Raw genomic sequence first — 15,828 nt, 5'->3', positions numbered from 1 at the left:
CAGGCCTCTCCCATGTGTTAAGTGGGGTTAGGGTGCGCCGAGATTTGCTCGTCTGAAGGGTGGAAATCTCTTCCCCCGGAGGGAATGCCCTCTCGCAGGCCACGGCGCCCGCCCGCAGGAACCGGGGGATGTCTACGGCCGCAAAAACCGGCCACAGAAACGCTTCAGGACGGCGGGCCTTGGAGCCTCCCGGGGCCCTTGTCTACGGGGTCGCAAGAGAAAGCGCTGAGGGGTGGTAGTCCCGCCGGACCCCTCGTGTAGCCTGGGGCAGAGCACCGGGACGCCGGGCCTCGCAGCCTCGCGTGGCGTGACCGCGTGCCGGCCGCAGCTACCTTCTTCCTCCCGCGGCCGAGCGGGGGCGGCCTCTGGCGGCGGGAGGACTGCGCGGCCGGAGGGGGCGTGGGATCCCGGACGGGGCCGCCCCCGCGGGGGTCTGTCAAACCGCAGGGCGCACGGAGCAGGCCATCCGGGGGAAACTGAGGCAGCGAAAGGCCCAGGAGCTCCCGGGTGATCCTTTCCCGCCGCAGGGGCGTCGCCGGGAGCGCCGTTTGTCCCGGGACCCCAGGCGTCTCAACCTGAACTCGTCCTCGCCCTGAGGCGTGCGATACACTCCCGCTCCCGGCCTTGCCTGGGTCCGGAGCCGGCCGACGGGGCTGCCGGCTTCTCGAGGCCGGCGAGCGCGGGGCCCGCGGGGACGGTGCGAGTGCCCGGAGCGCGGGGTCGGGGCGGGGGGCAGACAAAGGCAGGGGACGGAGAGCGAGGGAAAGACAAAGCACAGAGGGGGTCGGCGGCGCCGGGGCCCCGGAGGCGGCTCCGGGCGCGGCGGAGCCAATGGGCGGGCGCGGGGCGGGGGCCGGCGGGGGCGGCGCCGCGATAAGGCGGTGGCGGCGGCGGCCGCTCGGGGACCACTGGCAGCGGCGGCAGCTCGCGCCCGCGCCCTCCTCGCACCCGAGGCGCCCCCCGGAGACAGACCCCCCGCCCCGCGGCCCAGGCCGGGGCCCCGGTGAGACCCGCGGGCGGGCCGGGGAGGGGGCCTGCATCCGTCTCACAAACCCGGGCGCCGGGGTGGGGGTGCGGGCGCAAGGACCGACGCTCGCGGGGTCCCGGCGCCCAGCGCCCCCGCCCGTCGCTCTCGCCCGGGACCCCGAGGCCAGCGGCTGCCCTCCCGGGCGGGCCTCCTACCGAGGAGGCAGCCGAATCCCTCTGGCTGCGTCCGCGGGGGTCCCGGGTTTGGGGTCCGGTCCTCGCGGGCCCGGGGCCGAGAAGCGGGGCGCGCGGGCGGTGGGTCTGCCGGGCGGGGCGGGCGCGCAGCCCCGGAGCGCTGTCCAGGGGCTGGGCCGGCCGAGCTGGGGGCACCGGCGTCCTCGGCAGCGTTGGGCCGGGGTCAGGCAGGGCCAGCGGATTCTCACCAAGGCCCCGCCCGGCCAGCCCGCCCCGGACCTCCCCTAGTCCAGGCGGGGTCCCGAGCCACAGGGCACCCACGGCGGCTGCGCGGCGCCCCCTCCCCCGGCCTCTCCCGGCTAACTCTGTTCTTCCCCCGACACATGGTTCCACTCAGGGATCTCTGTCCCTTGGGGAGCAGCGTGGGGGGCGGGCGGGCGAAAGGGGGAGGTGGGTGAGCGGCGGAAGTGGCAAGACCCAGAGCAACAGGAAATGACTTAGGGAAAGTCCCAACCGCAGCCCCTCAGCCCCCTGCCTGTAAACACTCCCACCCCACCCTGCAGGCTAGGGAAGGGCTTGTGGGGCCCGACCGACCGACTTCCCCTTGCAGAACCCAGCGGGTGCCGCGTCTCCACCTGGGGCCTCCATCACCCCCACCGAGCCATGTTCCAGGGTGCAGAAGCCGCCCAGGCCACCCCCTCTCATGTAGGTGATCAGCGGGGCGGGAGGGCTCCTCTCCTTCAGACGTCTTGGCCTGGGGTGAAGGGGTGAGGGGCGGCAGGTTTGTCACCCTTTGCCCCGGCCCTCCACCCCCACCCTGCCAAGCGCCTGGGTTCTGAGTTGGTTACCACAGCCGTGGTCCGGGGCATCCCTCTGACCTGGCCGTGACTGGCCTTCTCCCTTAGGAAGCCAAAGGCAGCGGTGCAGGCAGCACTGTCCAGCGCTCCAAGGTAGGGGCCCTGAGAGTGGAGTGTTGGGGGAAGAAGGGATGGGCATGGGTCAGGCCCCGGGCTGACTCTCTCCCCCCAACAGTCCTTCAGCCTTCGGGCGCAGGTGAAGGAGAGCTGTGCCGCCTGCCAGAAGACGGTGTACCCCATGGAGCGGCTGGTGGCCGACAAGCTCATTTTCCACAACTCTTGCTTCTGCTGCAAGCACTGTCACACCAAGCTGAGGTGCGCCCTTGCCCTGCCCCTGCCCTCGCCTGCCAGCCCTGACCTGACCTGACCACAGTTGTTCTGCTTCTGCAGCCTGGGCAGCTACGCCGCACTGCACGGGGAGTTTTACTGCAAACCCCACTTTCAGCAGCTGTTTAAGAGCAAAGGCAACTACGATGAGGGCTTCGGCCGGAAGCAGCATAAGGAGCTTTGGGCCCACAAGGAGGTGGACTCCGGCACTAAGACGGCCTGAGGCCCCTCTGCCATCCACTGTCTCTGCAGAAGAGGGCCTGGAGAGGGGCAGTGGAAGGGTGGGAGAGAGATTGGACCTGGTCTTGGGTTGGGGGGCAGGGTGGGATGGGGATAAAGCCATCTTGCTCAGGCAGAGGGTTGGGGGCAGGGCTCAGCTCCAGGGTTCCCTCCTTCTCCCTGGGGCCAGGGTGGGGGGGGTCGTTTGGGAACCAGGATTGGGTTTTGCTCACCACCCTGCTTCCGACTTCTTTCAGCCTACCCCACCTCACCCCTGGCCCCCTGGGAGGCCCCCAGGCCCAGCTTCCCTATCTAGGTGCCTTTTCTCCAGCAAGGAGTCACCATGCCCCCTCAGGGTCCCAAGCTCCCTCACTGCCACCTGGGGCCCTCTGGGGCCCCCATGTCTCCCCATCTACCTCTGCCCTTAGCCTGGTTCTGAGCCATGGAGACCGGAGGAAGGAGAGCCAGCGTGCCCTGGCTGGGCCTCACAGAATGCCCACGAAAGCCCTGGGGGTGGGGTGGGGAGGGGGAAGTGGATTAGCCCCGCCCTCCCCTGGAAGAAGAGGCGGGGCCTGCCCAGTGGGGCTTGGGACCCATCTTGCACCACCGGAGTCAAGAAGCAGAAGCTAAAGCACCTGCCATGCTGAGAGCCACAGAGACTGGCTGGGGTCTGGCATGGGCCACGCTCCTCTCCTCTTGTCCCCTGTTGCTGCCGGTTCTGACTGTTGTGATCAACCCTGTTTTAAACATGTTTTAACAGATTCTGACTCTGTATTATGTGGCCTGATGGGGCGGGGGTCTTTGCGGCAGGAAGGATGCAGACTTATCAGGCAGAAGTGACAGGGGACATGGTCAGCCCAGCGCATTCCTGGCCTTGATTGGGGTGGGGGGTGGGGCTGGTGATGGGTGTGAAGGAAATGACACCATCCTGAGAAAGAGGGGGTGCTCTTTTTTCAACAGCCAGGCCTCTGTGCTGTCATACCCAGAGGGGTTTTAGAACGGAAATTCCACTTTGCTTCTCAGCCTTGGGTCGTTACAAGAAGGTCAGGACAGCTGGCTCAGTCAGTAGAGGATACAACTCTTGATCTCAGGGTTGTGAGTTCAAACGCTGCACCGAGTGTGGAACTTACTTTAAAAAGAAAAAAAAAGAAAAAGAAAAAGAGGGTCAGGCCAACAGTAGGTGATGGGGCATGGCCTCACTGCCTTTCAGTATACTGCAAGGCAGAACTCTTCTGCTGAGTCTTTGTCTGGAACTCCCTTGCCCTGGAAATCAGCAAAGGATGGTGGAAACCAGCAGATTCAGCAAGTACTGTTGAAAGTTCTCTGTGTCCTTCCGCATCTGTCATCTTCCCCTTGCTTTTTCAAGCTCTGGAGTAGGGCAGCCATGGTCACCGTCTCAGGTAGTCCAAGGAGAAAACAGCTTATCTGCTACTCTGAGGGACAAGTTTACAGCAGGGCAAGCAAAGCCAACCTGGAGGCCCCGAGACACTGCCACCCCGAGCAGATTATACGTAGGAAGTCCGGGATGTCTGTCCCACACCCATCTGTTCTGATTTCCCCAAACTGTCCGTGGGCTACATGAACTGGTGGAGCCAGAGGGCTGACTCCTGGGGAACATGCTGCCACTGCACCCGATATAAGACTGTAAGTTTCTAAGTGATGCCATGCCCATAGGTCAGGGTAGGGAGCAGGTACTCAAACTGGTGGCAGATGGGTCACTGTGCTGTGTGAAGTAGACGCTGCCCCTTGCAGCAGAGCTGCTTCTCATCAGAGATGGCAATGGGTCTTCAGCATGAGGAGCACCGAGAGGCTCATTCAAAGCTGGCCCAAATTCTGCACCAGAGGCCTCAGATGGGGACGGGGCAGTCTCTCCTTGCTCTGAGCGAAGCACCAGCAGCAGATAGGCCAGGGCAAGATAACAGAGAGGTGGCTCCTGGAGATGACTGAGCCCTGCCCTGCAGAATACGGCTCAGCTCGGGGAGGACTTCCCTGCACGGAGAAGACTCCTAGATGCCATGAAGTTCTGGAACCCAGCCACTGGTGACACTTGGGCCCGGGGGGGGGGGGGGGCGCTGACAGTACCAGCGTGATAATCAGTCCTGACAGAAGCACCCTCAGCAGAGCTCCTGGAAGTGGGGAGAGAAGGGAACCACCTCTGAGCTAGCAGTGGTATCAACCAAGTCATCCCTGCCTAGGACCCTGCTTGGAGTCATTTCAAGTTCTCTGCTGAGGGACCCAAGCTGGCTACCAGGCACCATACCTGCTCCTCCAGGAAAAACACCTACCCTCTCCACTCCCCAACTGGAAGCATTGCCACAGGACCCCTTGGGTATAAATGATCCCTTTTATTGTAAGTAATGCGCGACACTGGCCTGGCTTTGCACTGCAAGCCCTCGGTCGAGATATAGTCCAGTAACTATGGCTGCAGGTTCTTCTGCACGATCCACAATTCAGACACAGACACAGAGCTGAGGTGGATAGGAGGGGCAGGAGGGGCAGGAGGGCGGCGGAGTGTGGACTGTCCCCAGCCCTGGCCTCTCCACATAGGTCTGGCCAAGGCTGACATAGCCCGTGGAATGCTGAGCAAATGGCAGCACGGCCCTTCTCACAGCAAGCCTGGAGCTGCCAGGGGACTGCCTTTTAGAATCTTCGGGCCCAGGCTGTCCTAGGCCCACAACTTGTTATCTGGGTTATTTAATATAAAGACAATAAATTAAAATTAAGCAACAGCTTGGTCCTGAGGATGCTGAGCCAGCATGTCCACAGTTTTTGGCACACAAAAAAATCAGGGTCTTTTGTTTTTTTGGAGTGCAGCGTTTGTTGGCCTGTTTGCAAATTCACTTTGAAAACCCATTCCCTGTGAGGTAAGAGCCCAGGAGGTGGGGCTCTGTGAGAGCCTGAAGCTGGGACACACAGAGTCGTCTTGTCGCATCCGCACCGTGCTGTTTCCTCTTGGGGAACAGGGACTGGGGACGGGGTGTGGGCCCAAGAAGAGTGCTACAGCCATCAGGATGGAGTCGTGGAGAGGCCGAGCTGCCACGTGGCGGCTTTGGTCAAGTTGAGGGGCCAGTCCCCACCCTGGGCCAGGGCTGAGGTGGAGACAGGAGCACATGCTCACTGTCTTCAGAGGGCTGAGCTGGGGTGCCTGACAGAGGCCCCTGGGGGAAAAGGATGGAAACAGAGGGGCTCAGGCCCAACTGGCACCGTGCAACACACATTCCTGCAAAACCAGCTGCTTTCATTTTCTCTTCTCTCTTGAGGCGTCCATCACCTGTAACAATCTAGAATTGATATATATAAAAACCATCAAATATGATCTGAGATATAAATTAACAAGTACAAGGCCTCACATTACATGATGTGAAAAGGCTAAAAACAGCGATAGAAACTACATTCATAAAAGTGCATCGTCAACATACAACGAAGGCTTTGGCTTGTTCTGGTGCCCATGGGGAAGTGGGCATGGCTGGCAATGAGCTGCCTGGCGCTAATCCCAAGCTCCCCAGAGAGGCCCATCCCTGGGCACTGGCGTTGTTATTGTTGTTGTTGTTATTGTTCCTTTAATGACAACTCCCAAGGAAATTGGGTGTTGGGAGGGAGGAGCTCTAGCAATAGGCACATTTTGGAGGGGAGGGGCCGGAAGAAAGGACCAGCGCCCAGGCTGAGGTAAATAAGGCCAACTCTAAGCTGCTTGGAGATACTGGCTCCCCGACCCCTGCTACCATTCCTCCTCTAAGAAGGGAAAGAGGTGAGACCTCATGGGGATGGGCGAGGCTGGCCAAGGAGGAACAGAGATGGTAGTTTGGGACAGAGTTGGTGACATCTTACGGGCTCTCCCTTCTACCAGGCGGAGAGGGCTCTGGCCTAGCAGGGTCACGACTCACAGACAGCCTGATCCAATTTCCCTGGCTATCCAGAAGAGCCTGCCCAGGGCTCAGAGCAGCCAGCTGGGTTAGATCCCCTCACTACGCTGTCCATCTTCCTTTCCGCTCCAGTGGGGGAAAAGGTGCCAGGTCAGGAACACAAAGGCCATTACCTTCAGCTCTTTCCAATCCAGCCCAAGGCCCAAGCCCACAACAGGGATACTTAGAGCCGGAGGGCACACAGTCTCCAGTTTAGAAACTGGATACAGCATAAGAGTGACTCCAACTTGTAAAACAGAGACAATTGCATTGACAAAACTGGGTCTCCCCCTCCCCCAAGTGGGGGCAGTTCCATACCTCAAGCCCCTGCTGGGGGAGGCGGGGTGCGGGGACATGGGGGCAGGCAGGATGGGCTCCTCCTTCCCTGAATAAGGCAGCATAACATTTGCTTCATTCATCTTTGGTAAAGGACAGGGACTGGCAAAGCTGACCTGGGGGCTCCGGGAAGAGCACAGCCCCAGCCTCTGCCTTCCATTATCTGTGGGATGCTGGGCTTTACCTCAGGCTTGGGTGGGCTTATCCAGCCCAGAGATGCCCTGGTGGTCTCCAGACATGGGAGGAGAAACAAAATAACACTCTGAATGAAAGTAACACTATTCAGACCCTCATGTCCGTCCTGGGCCCCCAGACCCGTGGGGCTTTGGCGCTGACTGCGGCGTCAACACATAGCCCTGAGGGGAAGGCCTCAGCGCTTTGCACACTGTTCCTAGCCCCTTCCCCTCCACGCGGAGCTTAGGATGCCGGAGCTCTCAGGTCTGGCAGGCTGGGGGCTCCCAGTCCTTGAGGCTACAGCCACCCCGCCGTGGCTCTGAGCCCCAGTGGTGGAAGGGGCGCAGAGGAACGCTGGCTGGACTGGAGCTCCATGGTCCACAGCATTGCCTGGGAGAAGCAGCAACTTCGCGGAGCCCCTCGGCAGCCCCTTGCCCGTGCAGCAGGGGCAGCTGGCAACAGTGTGCCTTGCGAGCTCAGTACACAAGCTGTGCAAAGTGGTGTGTGAGCAGCTCCTCAGCCGAAGGTCTCTGGCGGGCCTCCACAAATATGCGCCTCAGGAAGTCCCGGCCGTGCTCAGAGATGTGGGAGGGCAGCTGAGGATTGGTGGGCTGGGTGGCGATCTTGAAAATGGCAGCCATGGCTTCATACTCTGCCCAAGGTGGTTTCTCTGTCAACATCTCTACCACAGTGCAGCCCAGGCTCCTGGAGAGAGAGAATCCCATGTCATCCCAGGCTCCCTGACCTGCCCACCGTCATGAAAGGAGATACCTTTCTCAGAACACCCTGAGGCAGGACCAGGCAAGCTGAGGGTTGACACCTCTGTAGGGGGTCCCCAAGGCCTCATCTACAAGAGCTTCATTGACCTACACACACTTGGGTGAATCTTTACATTGGGGAAGAGACCCGTTGGCATGGACAGAAAGAGCTCTGAGATAATCGTGTTAGTTTCCTATTGCCACTGTAACAAATTACCATGAGCATAAGACATAACAAAAATGCATTCTGGAGATCAGAAGTCTAGAGCTAGTCTCAATGGGCTAAAGTCAACGGGTCAGCAGGGATTGTTCTCTCTGGAGGCTCTGCTTCTAGCGGCTGCCAGCACTCCTGGTTTCACGGCCCTTCCCTTACACCACTCCAGTCTCTTGCTTCCACTGTCCCTCTCTTGCTTTCTACTCTCACCTGCTGCCTCCCTTTAGTAAGGACTCCCAATTATCCTGAGCCGCCCTGGATAATCCAGGATAAGCTCCCCATCTCAAAATCCTTAAATTAAGCATATCTGCAAAGGCCCTGCTGCCACATAAGGAAGCATTAACAAGGCATGGGTTACTACATGGGCATCTTTGGGAACCATTACTCAGCCCACCACAATACCGTTCTGAGGGGAAGAGATGCTCTCACAACTTCCAGGCCCTTTCAGAGGATGCACAAGAAGGAAGATAGAGCAAACACAAGCCATCTGAATGCTAGGAAAGAAAGAATCCTGCTACGATTCAGAGACTGACCCAGGCCTTCAGACTGGTGCTGCTTCTGTTAGGAATTTAGCAAACACTAGGGATGTTTTCCGTGGCCCAAGTTCTCATCAATAGCAGACAGGTGCTATTTGGGGTTAAAACACAATGCACTTGCCATATGTGCTGGGGCAGGCACCAATGTCCCTGCACTCATGGAGCCTGCCTTCTGGCCTGGCTACTGAGAGGTGAGTCTCCTCTTCCTCCCACCATACCACACAGCCCCCACAGCTCATTTCCAAGTTAGAGTCATGACAGCCCAGACGTGGTGAGGCCATCCCGCATGTCCTCAGCACTCACCACACATCTGCCTTCCTTCCGTAGCCTTCACCACTGATCACCTCGGGGCTCATCCAGTAGGGCGTGCCAGTGACTGAGCGCATGCCTGTGCCTGACATGCAGATGGTCTGCAGGCGTTTGCTGGCCCCGAAGTCCCCCAGCTTCACGTTCCCGGCAGAATCTCGGAGGATGTTGGCTCCTAACGCATGAAAGGGCAGAGGCTACAACTCTGGGCCCTAGAGCATTTTCTACCATCCACCCTCTGCCCCTCCCCACCAGGTCACGGGGCTGCAGGGGAGGATGGAGATTACCATGAATGAGACATGACATGCACAGAGTGCCACTGGCTCCGCCCTATAGCACAAAACGATCACCACCATGGCCAGCATCTGCACAGCACTCTGCAAGTGGCTTCCCCAATTACCCAATCAATCCATACCAACATCCCAAGGAAGCAAGTAGGGTCTCACTTTTCAGAAAATTCAGAATGGTTAAGTGACCAGGTCTCAGAGACCCCACAGCCCTTGCCTGCTCACCCTTGATGTCTCGGTGAACGATCATGTTGCTATGCAGGTAGGACATGCCCTCCAGGATCTGCCGGGTGTACTTGCGGGTCACACTCTCTGTCAGAGCTCCGTAGGCCTTCAGCTGGTCTTTCACTGAGCCCTGCAGCCACAGGAGTCAGAGGGAGTCAGCTCAGAAAAGGGTAGGGAGGGGGGCATGGCTATTTCCAGCCCCCCGCACTGCAAAAAAGGAGTGATTCAGGCAATCCCAGTGAGCTATGCCCCTGGCTTTGCTGGTGGGGGGGAACTGCAGAGTAACCAGAACAGTCCCCCTTAAGCAACATATGACCTAAATCCAGGAGGGAGGCCCCTCCGCTCCAGGTACAGGCAGTCCTTACTGGACAGTGCAACCACACTATAAGCCTCAGGTCAGGGTGGCCTCTTTTGTGGATGTCCCACATGCATGGAGGAGCACGTACCCCCGGCATGTACTCCATGAAGATGGTCAGAGTCTTCTCGGCACGGTCCCGCAGACAGCCGTAGTACTGCACTATGCGCTCGTGCTGCAGGTTCTTCAGCAGCTGGATCTCACACTCCAGAGCACTCACCTCCTAGGGAAGCGGCCCGATGGTTACCCTGGCTTGCAGGGCCCCGCTTCTGCCCACCTGGAATCAGCTCCGGTTGCCCTAATAAGTGACCTTGGAGGGGTCTGTCAGCCTTGGGAACTTCAGCTGGAGCAAAGGGGAACTCTCTTAACTGTCTGGCCCTGGGATGCAACGCTGGGAGACTCATGGGACAGTGGCACTCCCACGCTGGAAGAAGGCAGACGGTGGGGTGGGAGAATGGGTGTAGGTACTGCGTTAAGGTAACTGCTGCATTTGTTCACTGAGACTGGAGTGTAGGCCACACCCGAAGCTGAACTCCAAAGCTAAGCTCTTTCCTGGATGAGGGCTGAGAGGCATCCGCTGGGCAGGGTGGGCAGGTACTGCTCTTTGTGGCGCTGGCCACTGCTTCTCAGTGGGGGTGGTTTGGTACTTTGGCATCAACTCAGCTCCTTATAACTAATCCCTCCCTCGGGGGTCTGATGCTTCTTCGGACCACAGTCTCTTCGCCCCGTGGCCATGGCCAGGGTGGATAGCAAGGGAACTTGAAGAATGATGGGGGAAGCAACCTGTAGCTTTTTGAGCAGTTAATCTACACAGTGAGACAGGAATTTCTGTTAAGGGGGGAAACTGGAAGCCAGACCATGGGGAAGGCAGTACCTTGCTTGTCTCAGGGCTGTCTGGATCAAACTGGACTTGTTTGGAAGCAAGTTCACGTCCTGTATCCACATCATAGCACAGATAGACCCTGCCAAAGGCCCCCTGGCCCAGGAGCTTCCCACGGCGCCAATTGATGGGGGCACTAGGAGCTACAGGAGAATGGAAGGAAAGAGCATTGGCTCAGGTACATTATTTAATGAGATCTTCTGTTAGTCTCCAGAGGCTCTGTGATGGGACCTCCGGCTCAAGACCCTGCTCACCCAGTACCCTCCCATCTCTCAGCCCAGCATCTCCACCCCCATCCGGAGCAGGCTCAGTGCCCTCCCTGATCAGTGGGACCACTGAGTCGGAGTCCTGAGAGACAGACGACTGGCTACCATCATGGTTAAACACTCCTCTGAACTGATCAGATACCTTTACTTCCTAAGTCCCTAAACATCTGAATATGGCAAAGACTGAGGAGTCCATTTAAACACAGACAGACTAAAGACCAGAGAGGGGGAGTGGCATGCCACACCACAGTGGAGCGAGGCCTAAGGTCCAGGGGATCTGCCGCCGACCCACAGGCTCTTCCAGTGTGGTGAGGCTGGGCCTGAGCAGCCTCCTGCTGAGCTGAACAGCCCCAGGGGACCTCTGGCCTCCTGCCCTGCTGCCTGTCTGAGCACCCCCTGGGAAGTCTCCTTCTGGCCAGGGCCCACTTCTCACACTTGGTTGGCACATTCCTCTCCTGCACGGAGAGGGCATTCTCGCTGTCCGCACTCCGCAGGCGCCCTCTGGGGTCCAGGTATTGCACTGCCAGACCCATGTTCTCGCCATTCGTGCTCAGGGAGCGGCTGGACGGCACCAGGGTAAAGAGGTTGCCTTGATGACGCCGTATTCGTGGAAACGTTCTTCTGCCTGAAGGGATGCAGGAGCCAGGGTAGAGCAGGTCAGACCCCTGGCCACAGGGCTAAATGTGCAAACCACATCATCCCATCTGCCCTTTTACCTAATCCATGCCAGATTGGCTATGTCCCAAGCACCCTGAGAATCAGGACAAAAGCAGGAAATTAGGAAGCAGCCACGGATGGTTCAGGAAGCCCTGGCCAAAGGGAAGGCACAGGGCTAACCCTCCGGCACCACACCACTCACAAGGCCAATCCTCTGCTGCAGTCTGACTTCTCAAACCTAAACCTTTGTGGAAGCTCCATTCTGTCTGCTGCCATGGGGCAGAAGAGGGCGCTGGAGAGCTAGCACCATGGGGCACACTAGGGATTCAGACCAAGGACAGTGTTCGGAGCGGCAGCATCTTGGTTCCCAAACACCACCCTTCCACCCATCTCCCCTCTGTCTCTAGTGCCTCAAGTGTGGCCACAGCTCCTCAGGAATAAAGAAAACATTTGGTCTGGAGGGCCTGGGCCCAGCCACTGGCAGTGGCTTTTGGATGGCAAAGCTCTATCCATGTCCATTCTGAGGCAGCCAGCAGGGGGCAGGGTAGAGGCATTACTCACCCTCGTTGTAGTCCTTGTGGTGCACAGACACGTGGTAGCGCCGGGGGTAGGTTCCACCTTTGACCCCTTTGTCATACAGCTGAGTTTCCCGATCTGAGTAAGACAGAGAAGATGAGGAATCGCTGGTTTGGAGCAGCTCAGTGTGAGTGAGCCATTTAAGCCCCTATGTCGCCTGAGACCTCAGAGCAGCAGGTCAGAGGAGAGTTAAAATACAATCCTGGCTTCCCAACTTGGCTACCAAAAGCAGAATGCCTGCTGTCTCAACCAGATACCCCGTGGTGCTCTTCCAGGCTCTGGAGAACTCACCCGAGAACTCCTGTCTGTTATCTGGGAAGCTCTGGGCTCGGGACATTCTTGATTTGCGGAAGGATGGGCTGGAAAAAAAACAAAACAAAATCACAACGTAGACATCAGCTTACTTCAAAAAGCTTCCCATGAGGGCAGAAGGCAGGATCTCCAGATAGATTCTCTTTTCTGACTCCCTCCCGCATCATTACATGGGTTAGAAAAGCCAGAAAACAAAATATCCAGACTGCCTAGCTTACCACAATGCCTGCTTGGTGTGTAATCTTTCCTCACAGTTTGGGAGGGAAGCAGAGTTTGAGAGAAACAGCCCTTTTCTGAGTTCGGCCTACTGCTTTCTCTTTAAGAGTCTGAGGCCCAAATCTGACAGGACCTGAAAGAATCAATTCATCCAGCCCTTGAAAACTCCACCTTGGAATCTGGCACACCACTTTCCCTTCTCGCCCTTTCCTCCCACCTTGGTAACAGGGGGATGAGTTGCAAAACATCTCTTGCCCAAGGCAGTAATAAAAATAACAACACCAAGTATCTTCCTTTCAGACTAAGCACCACCCCACTTTAGAGATAGGGAAACTGAGGAATGGAGAGGTTAAGGGGAGCTACTTGATTTATATTTGATGGGGAGCTGGGGTCTATGTGGCTCCAGACCCTGTAAGGAGGAGAGGAAAGCCCTATGCTCAAGTTAGGCCAGGCCTCAAAGGAGTAAGTCCAGGTCACTGGGTTTTACTCCCAAGGAAATGAAAACAAAGCATTGGAGGGACGGAGGCAAAACCCAAGGATCAAGTGGGTACGCTCAGCTATCTTTCCTAGAATTCACTGGAATGGTCCTCTACCTTCCATGTGAGACTGCCTTTTAAGAGGGCTCCAGGTCGGAAACGGTCAAGGCAATGACATGGGAGCTGCCTCCTACTTCACAACTACTAGAACGTCCATGGTCTTGTTCTGCTGCCCACCCCACTTCCCAGCCCTGCTTGGCCATAAAGCTTAGGAGATAACCCCAAATCAGAGTTGGTCCCTATCCTGGCAGAGTCTTCCGTTTGTGGCAGCAGCTCCTGGCACTTTTACCTGGGCCTTCTTGCTCCCCTGGTTGAAGAGCAAGCCCCAAGCAATGCTATGAACTGGGCACCAACAAGTAACTATGACTGTACTCTATGACGTCTAGAGGGAAGACAGTGTTCATCAGTTTGCAGATCTGTTAGGAAAGACAAAGTACAAATTTGGCCAGTACCCATGTGAACAATTTATCAGTTACACAAAGGAAAAAAAAAATCCCCAAACTTGGTCCAACCCTAAACCCAGCCAGCCGTGATCAAATATGCTATTGGGCATAACAAGGTCAAGGTGAGAGACTGGCTGGATCAGTGCCAAAGCCAACTCTAAACATACCCCTGCTGATGGGTGAACCAGCTCTACAGGACCATTTGGTACGTAAAAGACAGCACTTGTTCCCTCCTAAAGTGTGAGAACAAGATTATACACCAAGCAGATACTGTGGTAAGCTAGGCAGTCTGGATTATTTCGTTTTCTGGTTTTTCTATCCCAGTTTCTTACTCCATCAGAAACACTTGGAGGAAAAAAAAAAAAAAGTAAACGCACAGGTAAGAATTCAATATTTGCCCCAAAACATTGAAGGTTCACTACTTCTCAGGCCAGATCACAGCACTGAGGCCAAGGGCACAAGAGCAGCACGTATTACACAGAAACTAAAAACAAGTAAAGCGCTTGGGATAACAGAGCAAACATTTAATGCATGTGACTTGCTCTTGTGAGCTACGGTTACACTCACCTAATTATACAAACATAACATTCTCACGGTACTTGAAAAATTAAGGACAGGGCTAGGCATCCCATAAAGAGGTTTCTTCCCCAAAAGCATGTTTTAACCGTGGACCTGCAGACTGCCGTCTAGATCAGAGACATACTAGCTAATTCTGTTTCCTCAGCCCATCAGTCCCAAACATGCCTACGCACTAGCCCCCAAAGCAGTCACAGTCCCATACCTGTCTGCCGACCTGTCCAAGGATTGGCAGCTTCCTGACAAGGAATTTTCAGCACTGCTCAGGGGATCCAGTATCTGCAAGGCAAGTCACACAATAAAACCCCAGCCCCAGCTCCAGTCCCAGCTAGGTAACTCAGGGCTCACTGACCTAGCCGAGGCCAGCAAATAGTCCTTTTTGTCAAAATATGAAAGTGCCCTTTCTCTGCCTGTGCAGTGGGAAGAATGGTTAGGAAGGTACCATTCTCCCCCGTAGTTTGAAAGGCAACTTCCCAGGAGGGAGAAAAATGCCTGGCCGGCATCCCAAGGAGCTCTGCCAGGAGAGCAAAGCAGAGACGCTACTTCTCGTGTTGGCATTTTGTTGGCTCATGAACACTGGGAGCCCAGCACGGAAGCTGGTACTACCCCGCGGAGGCTTCCATGGCATATGGGTGGGACTGTAATGCTTCTGTTTACACTTCATAATTTTAAAATTTACAGAGGCAAGTATTGCCCTCATTTCATAGACAGGCCACTGCAGGTCTAGGAAGGTTAGGAGAATTGTTTCAAGTCATGAAACTAGCATTATGCAGCTGATACAGATGAAAAATGTTTCTGGTTCTCAAAGGGAGGCAGTAAGTATCTACGTAAGTTAAAATATTTCTCCAGCCCTTGGTCAATGAGGTAACAAAAAGCCTTCAGGTTAGCTTTGTCTCCAACTCATGTCCCTTCATTTTGCCCATGGGTGGATTCCTTATCAGAGTATTCATGGTCTGAGATCCAAAGTTAAACATTACAGAGGGAAGCAAAAATCAGAATTATGAGAATTCACTAACAACATTCATAAAATTAGTTTCCAACTCAAATTACCCCTTCCTATTTAATACCAGGGTCCATCTTGCCCATAATTTAAAAGCGAGACCAGTTAACAGAAGAATGTGCAAATACAGTAACATGAAAGGCACGACGAAGGAGGAAGAATACCAAAGATTCAAGAGAGGCCTTTGGAAAATCCACTGAATCCTAGGAAGCCTTCTGTAAAAAAGGGGCCCTCTTTGCAACAGTGTCGCAGCAGTCAAAGGGGAAGTAAAGGAGGTTACATTGTGCCAGCAAAATTTTTGTTAGAAAAATTAAGCCAAAACACTTAACATGAATCATGCTTTTGTTCATTCTAAAAATTAGCAAACAGATGCAACTATTACCTTAATCTGATGAAAGAAAAAACAAAATAAACCTATCTTAGTTTCACTTTTCAAGAAAGTCCCAGTTGAATATTCTTTCACTATATACTACACTGTTTTGGTCTCTGTTAAGTGGATTTATCTTGAATTGCTGGTTACCAGGAACAATTCACTTTAGCTAAGGGGAAGGACCAAGGCATTTCTACTTTGGCCTCTGTCTAAAAATCTGTCCTCACTAGGAGTCCAATACTCCCACACCTTCCAAGGGTAGCCAGGGAAAGCAAAGATGTAAAGGGACCAGGATATAGGTCCATGGGGAAGGACAGAGACAAAAGCAATGAACTCATT

General features: G+C 55.8%; 2 protein-coding genes across 3 annotated transcripts in view; one reads left to right on the top strand and one right to left on the bottom strand.

Moving 5' to 3' along the window:
- Positions 1-853: 853 nt before the first annotated feature.
- LIMD2 (LIM domain containing 2) lies at positions 854-3,325 on the top strand. Its single transcript, XM_045985286.1, has 5 exons — positions 854-1,003; positions 1,772-1,866; positions 2,067-2,111; positions 2,194-2,333; positions 2,409-3,325. The coding sequence occupies exons 2-5, from the start codon at positions 1,825-1,827 to the stop codon at positions 2,566-2,568; spliced, it is 387 nt and encodes a 128-aa protein (XP_045841242.1). The 5' UTR covers positions 854-1,003; positions 1,772-1,824; the 3' UTR covers positions 2,569-3,325.
- A 1,569-nt stretch (positions 3,326-4,894) lies between these two features.
- Positions 4,895-15,828, bottom strand: part of MAP3K3 (mitogen-activated protein kinase kinase kinase 3) — a 61,353-nt gene continuing 50,419 nt past the window's right edge. For both annotated transcript variants that reach the window (XM_045985938.1, XM_045985939.1), the window contains 9 exons: positions 14,325-14,398; positions 12,328-12,395; positions 12,022-12,114; positions 11,237-11,428; positions 10,532-10,680; positions 9,749-9,880; positions 9,303-9,432; positions 8,788-8,965; positions 4,895-7,681 (listed from right to left, as the gene is read on the bottom strand). In XM_045985938.1, the coding sequence (XP_045841894.1) occupies positions 7,453-7,681; positions 8,788-8,965; positions 9,303-9,432; positions 9,749-9,880; positions 10,532-10,680; positions 11,237-11,428; positions 12,022-12,114; positions 12,328-12,395; positions 14,325-14,398 (1,245 nt within the window). In that variant the 3' untranslated portion in view covers positions 4,895-7,452. The remainder of the gene's footprint in view (positions 7,682-8,787; positions 8,966-9,302; positions 9,433-9,748; positions 9,881-10,531; positions 10,681-11,236; positions 11,429-12,021; positions 12,115-12,327; positions 12,396-14,324; positions 14,399-15,828) is intronic.

Source organism: Meles meles, chromosome 18, assembly GCF_922984935.1.
Source record: "Meles meles chromosome 18, mMelMel3.1 paternal haplotype, whole genome shotgun sequence".
NCBI lineage: Eukaryota > Metazoa > Chordata > Mammalia > Carnivora > Mustelidae > Meles > Meles meles.
The sequence above is the reverse complement of the archived record's forward strand: the minus strand, read 5'-3'. Positions and strand labels throughout refer to the sequence as shown.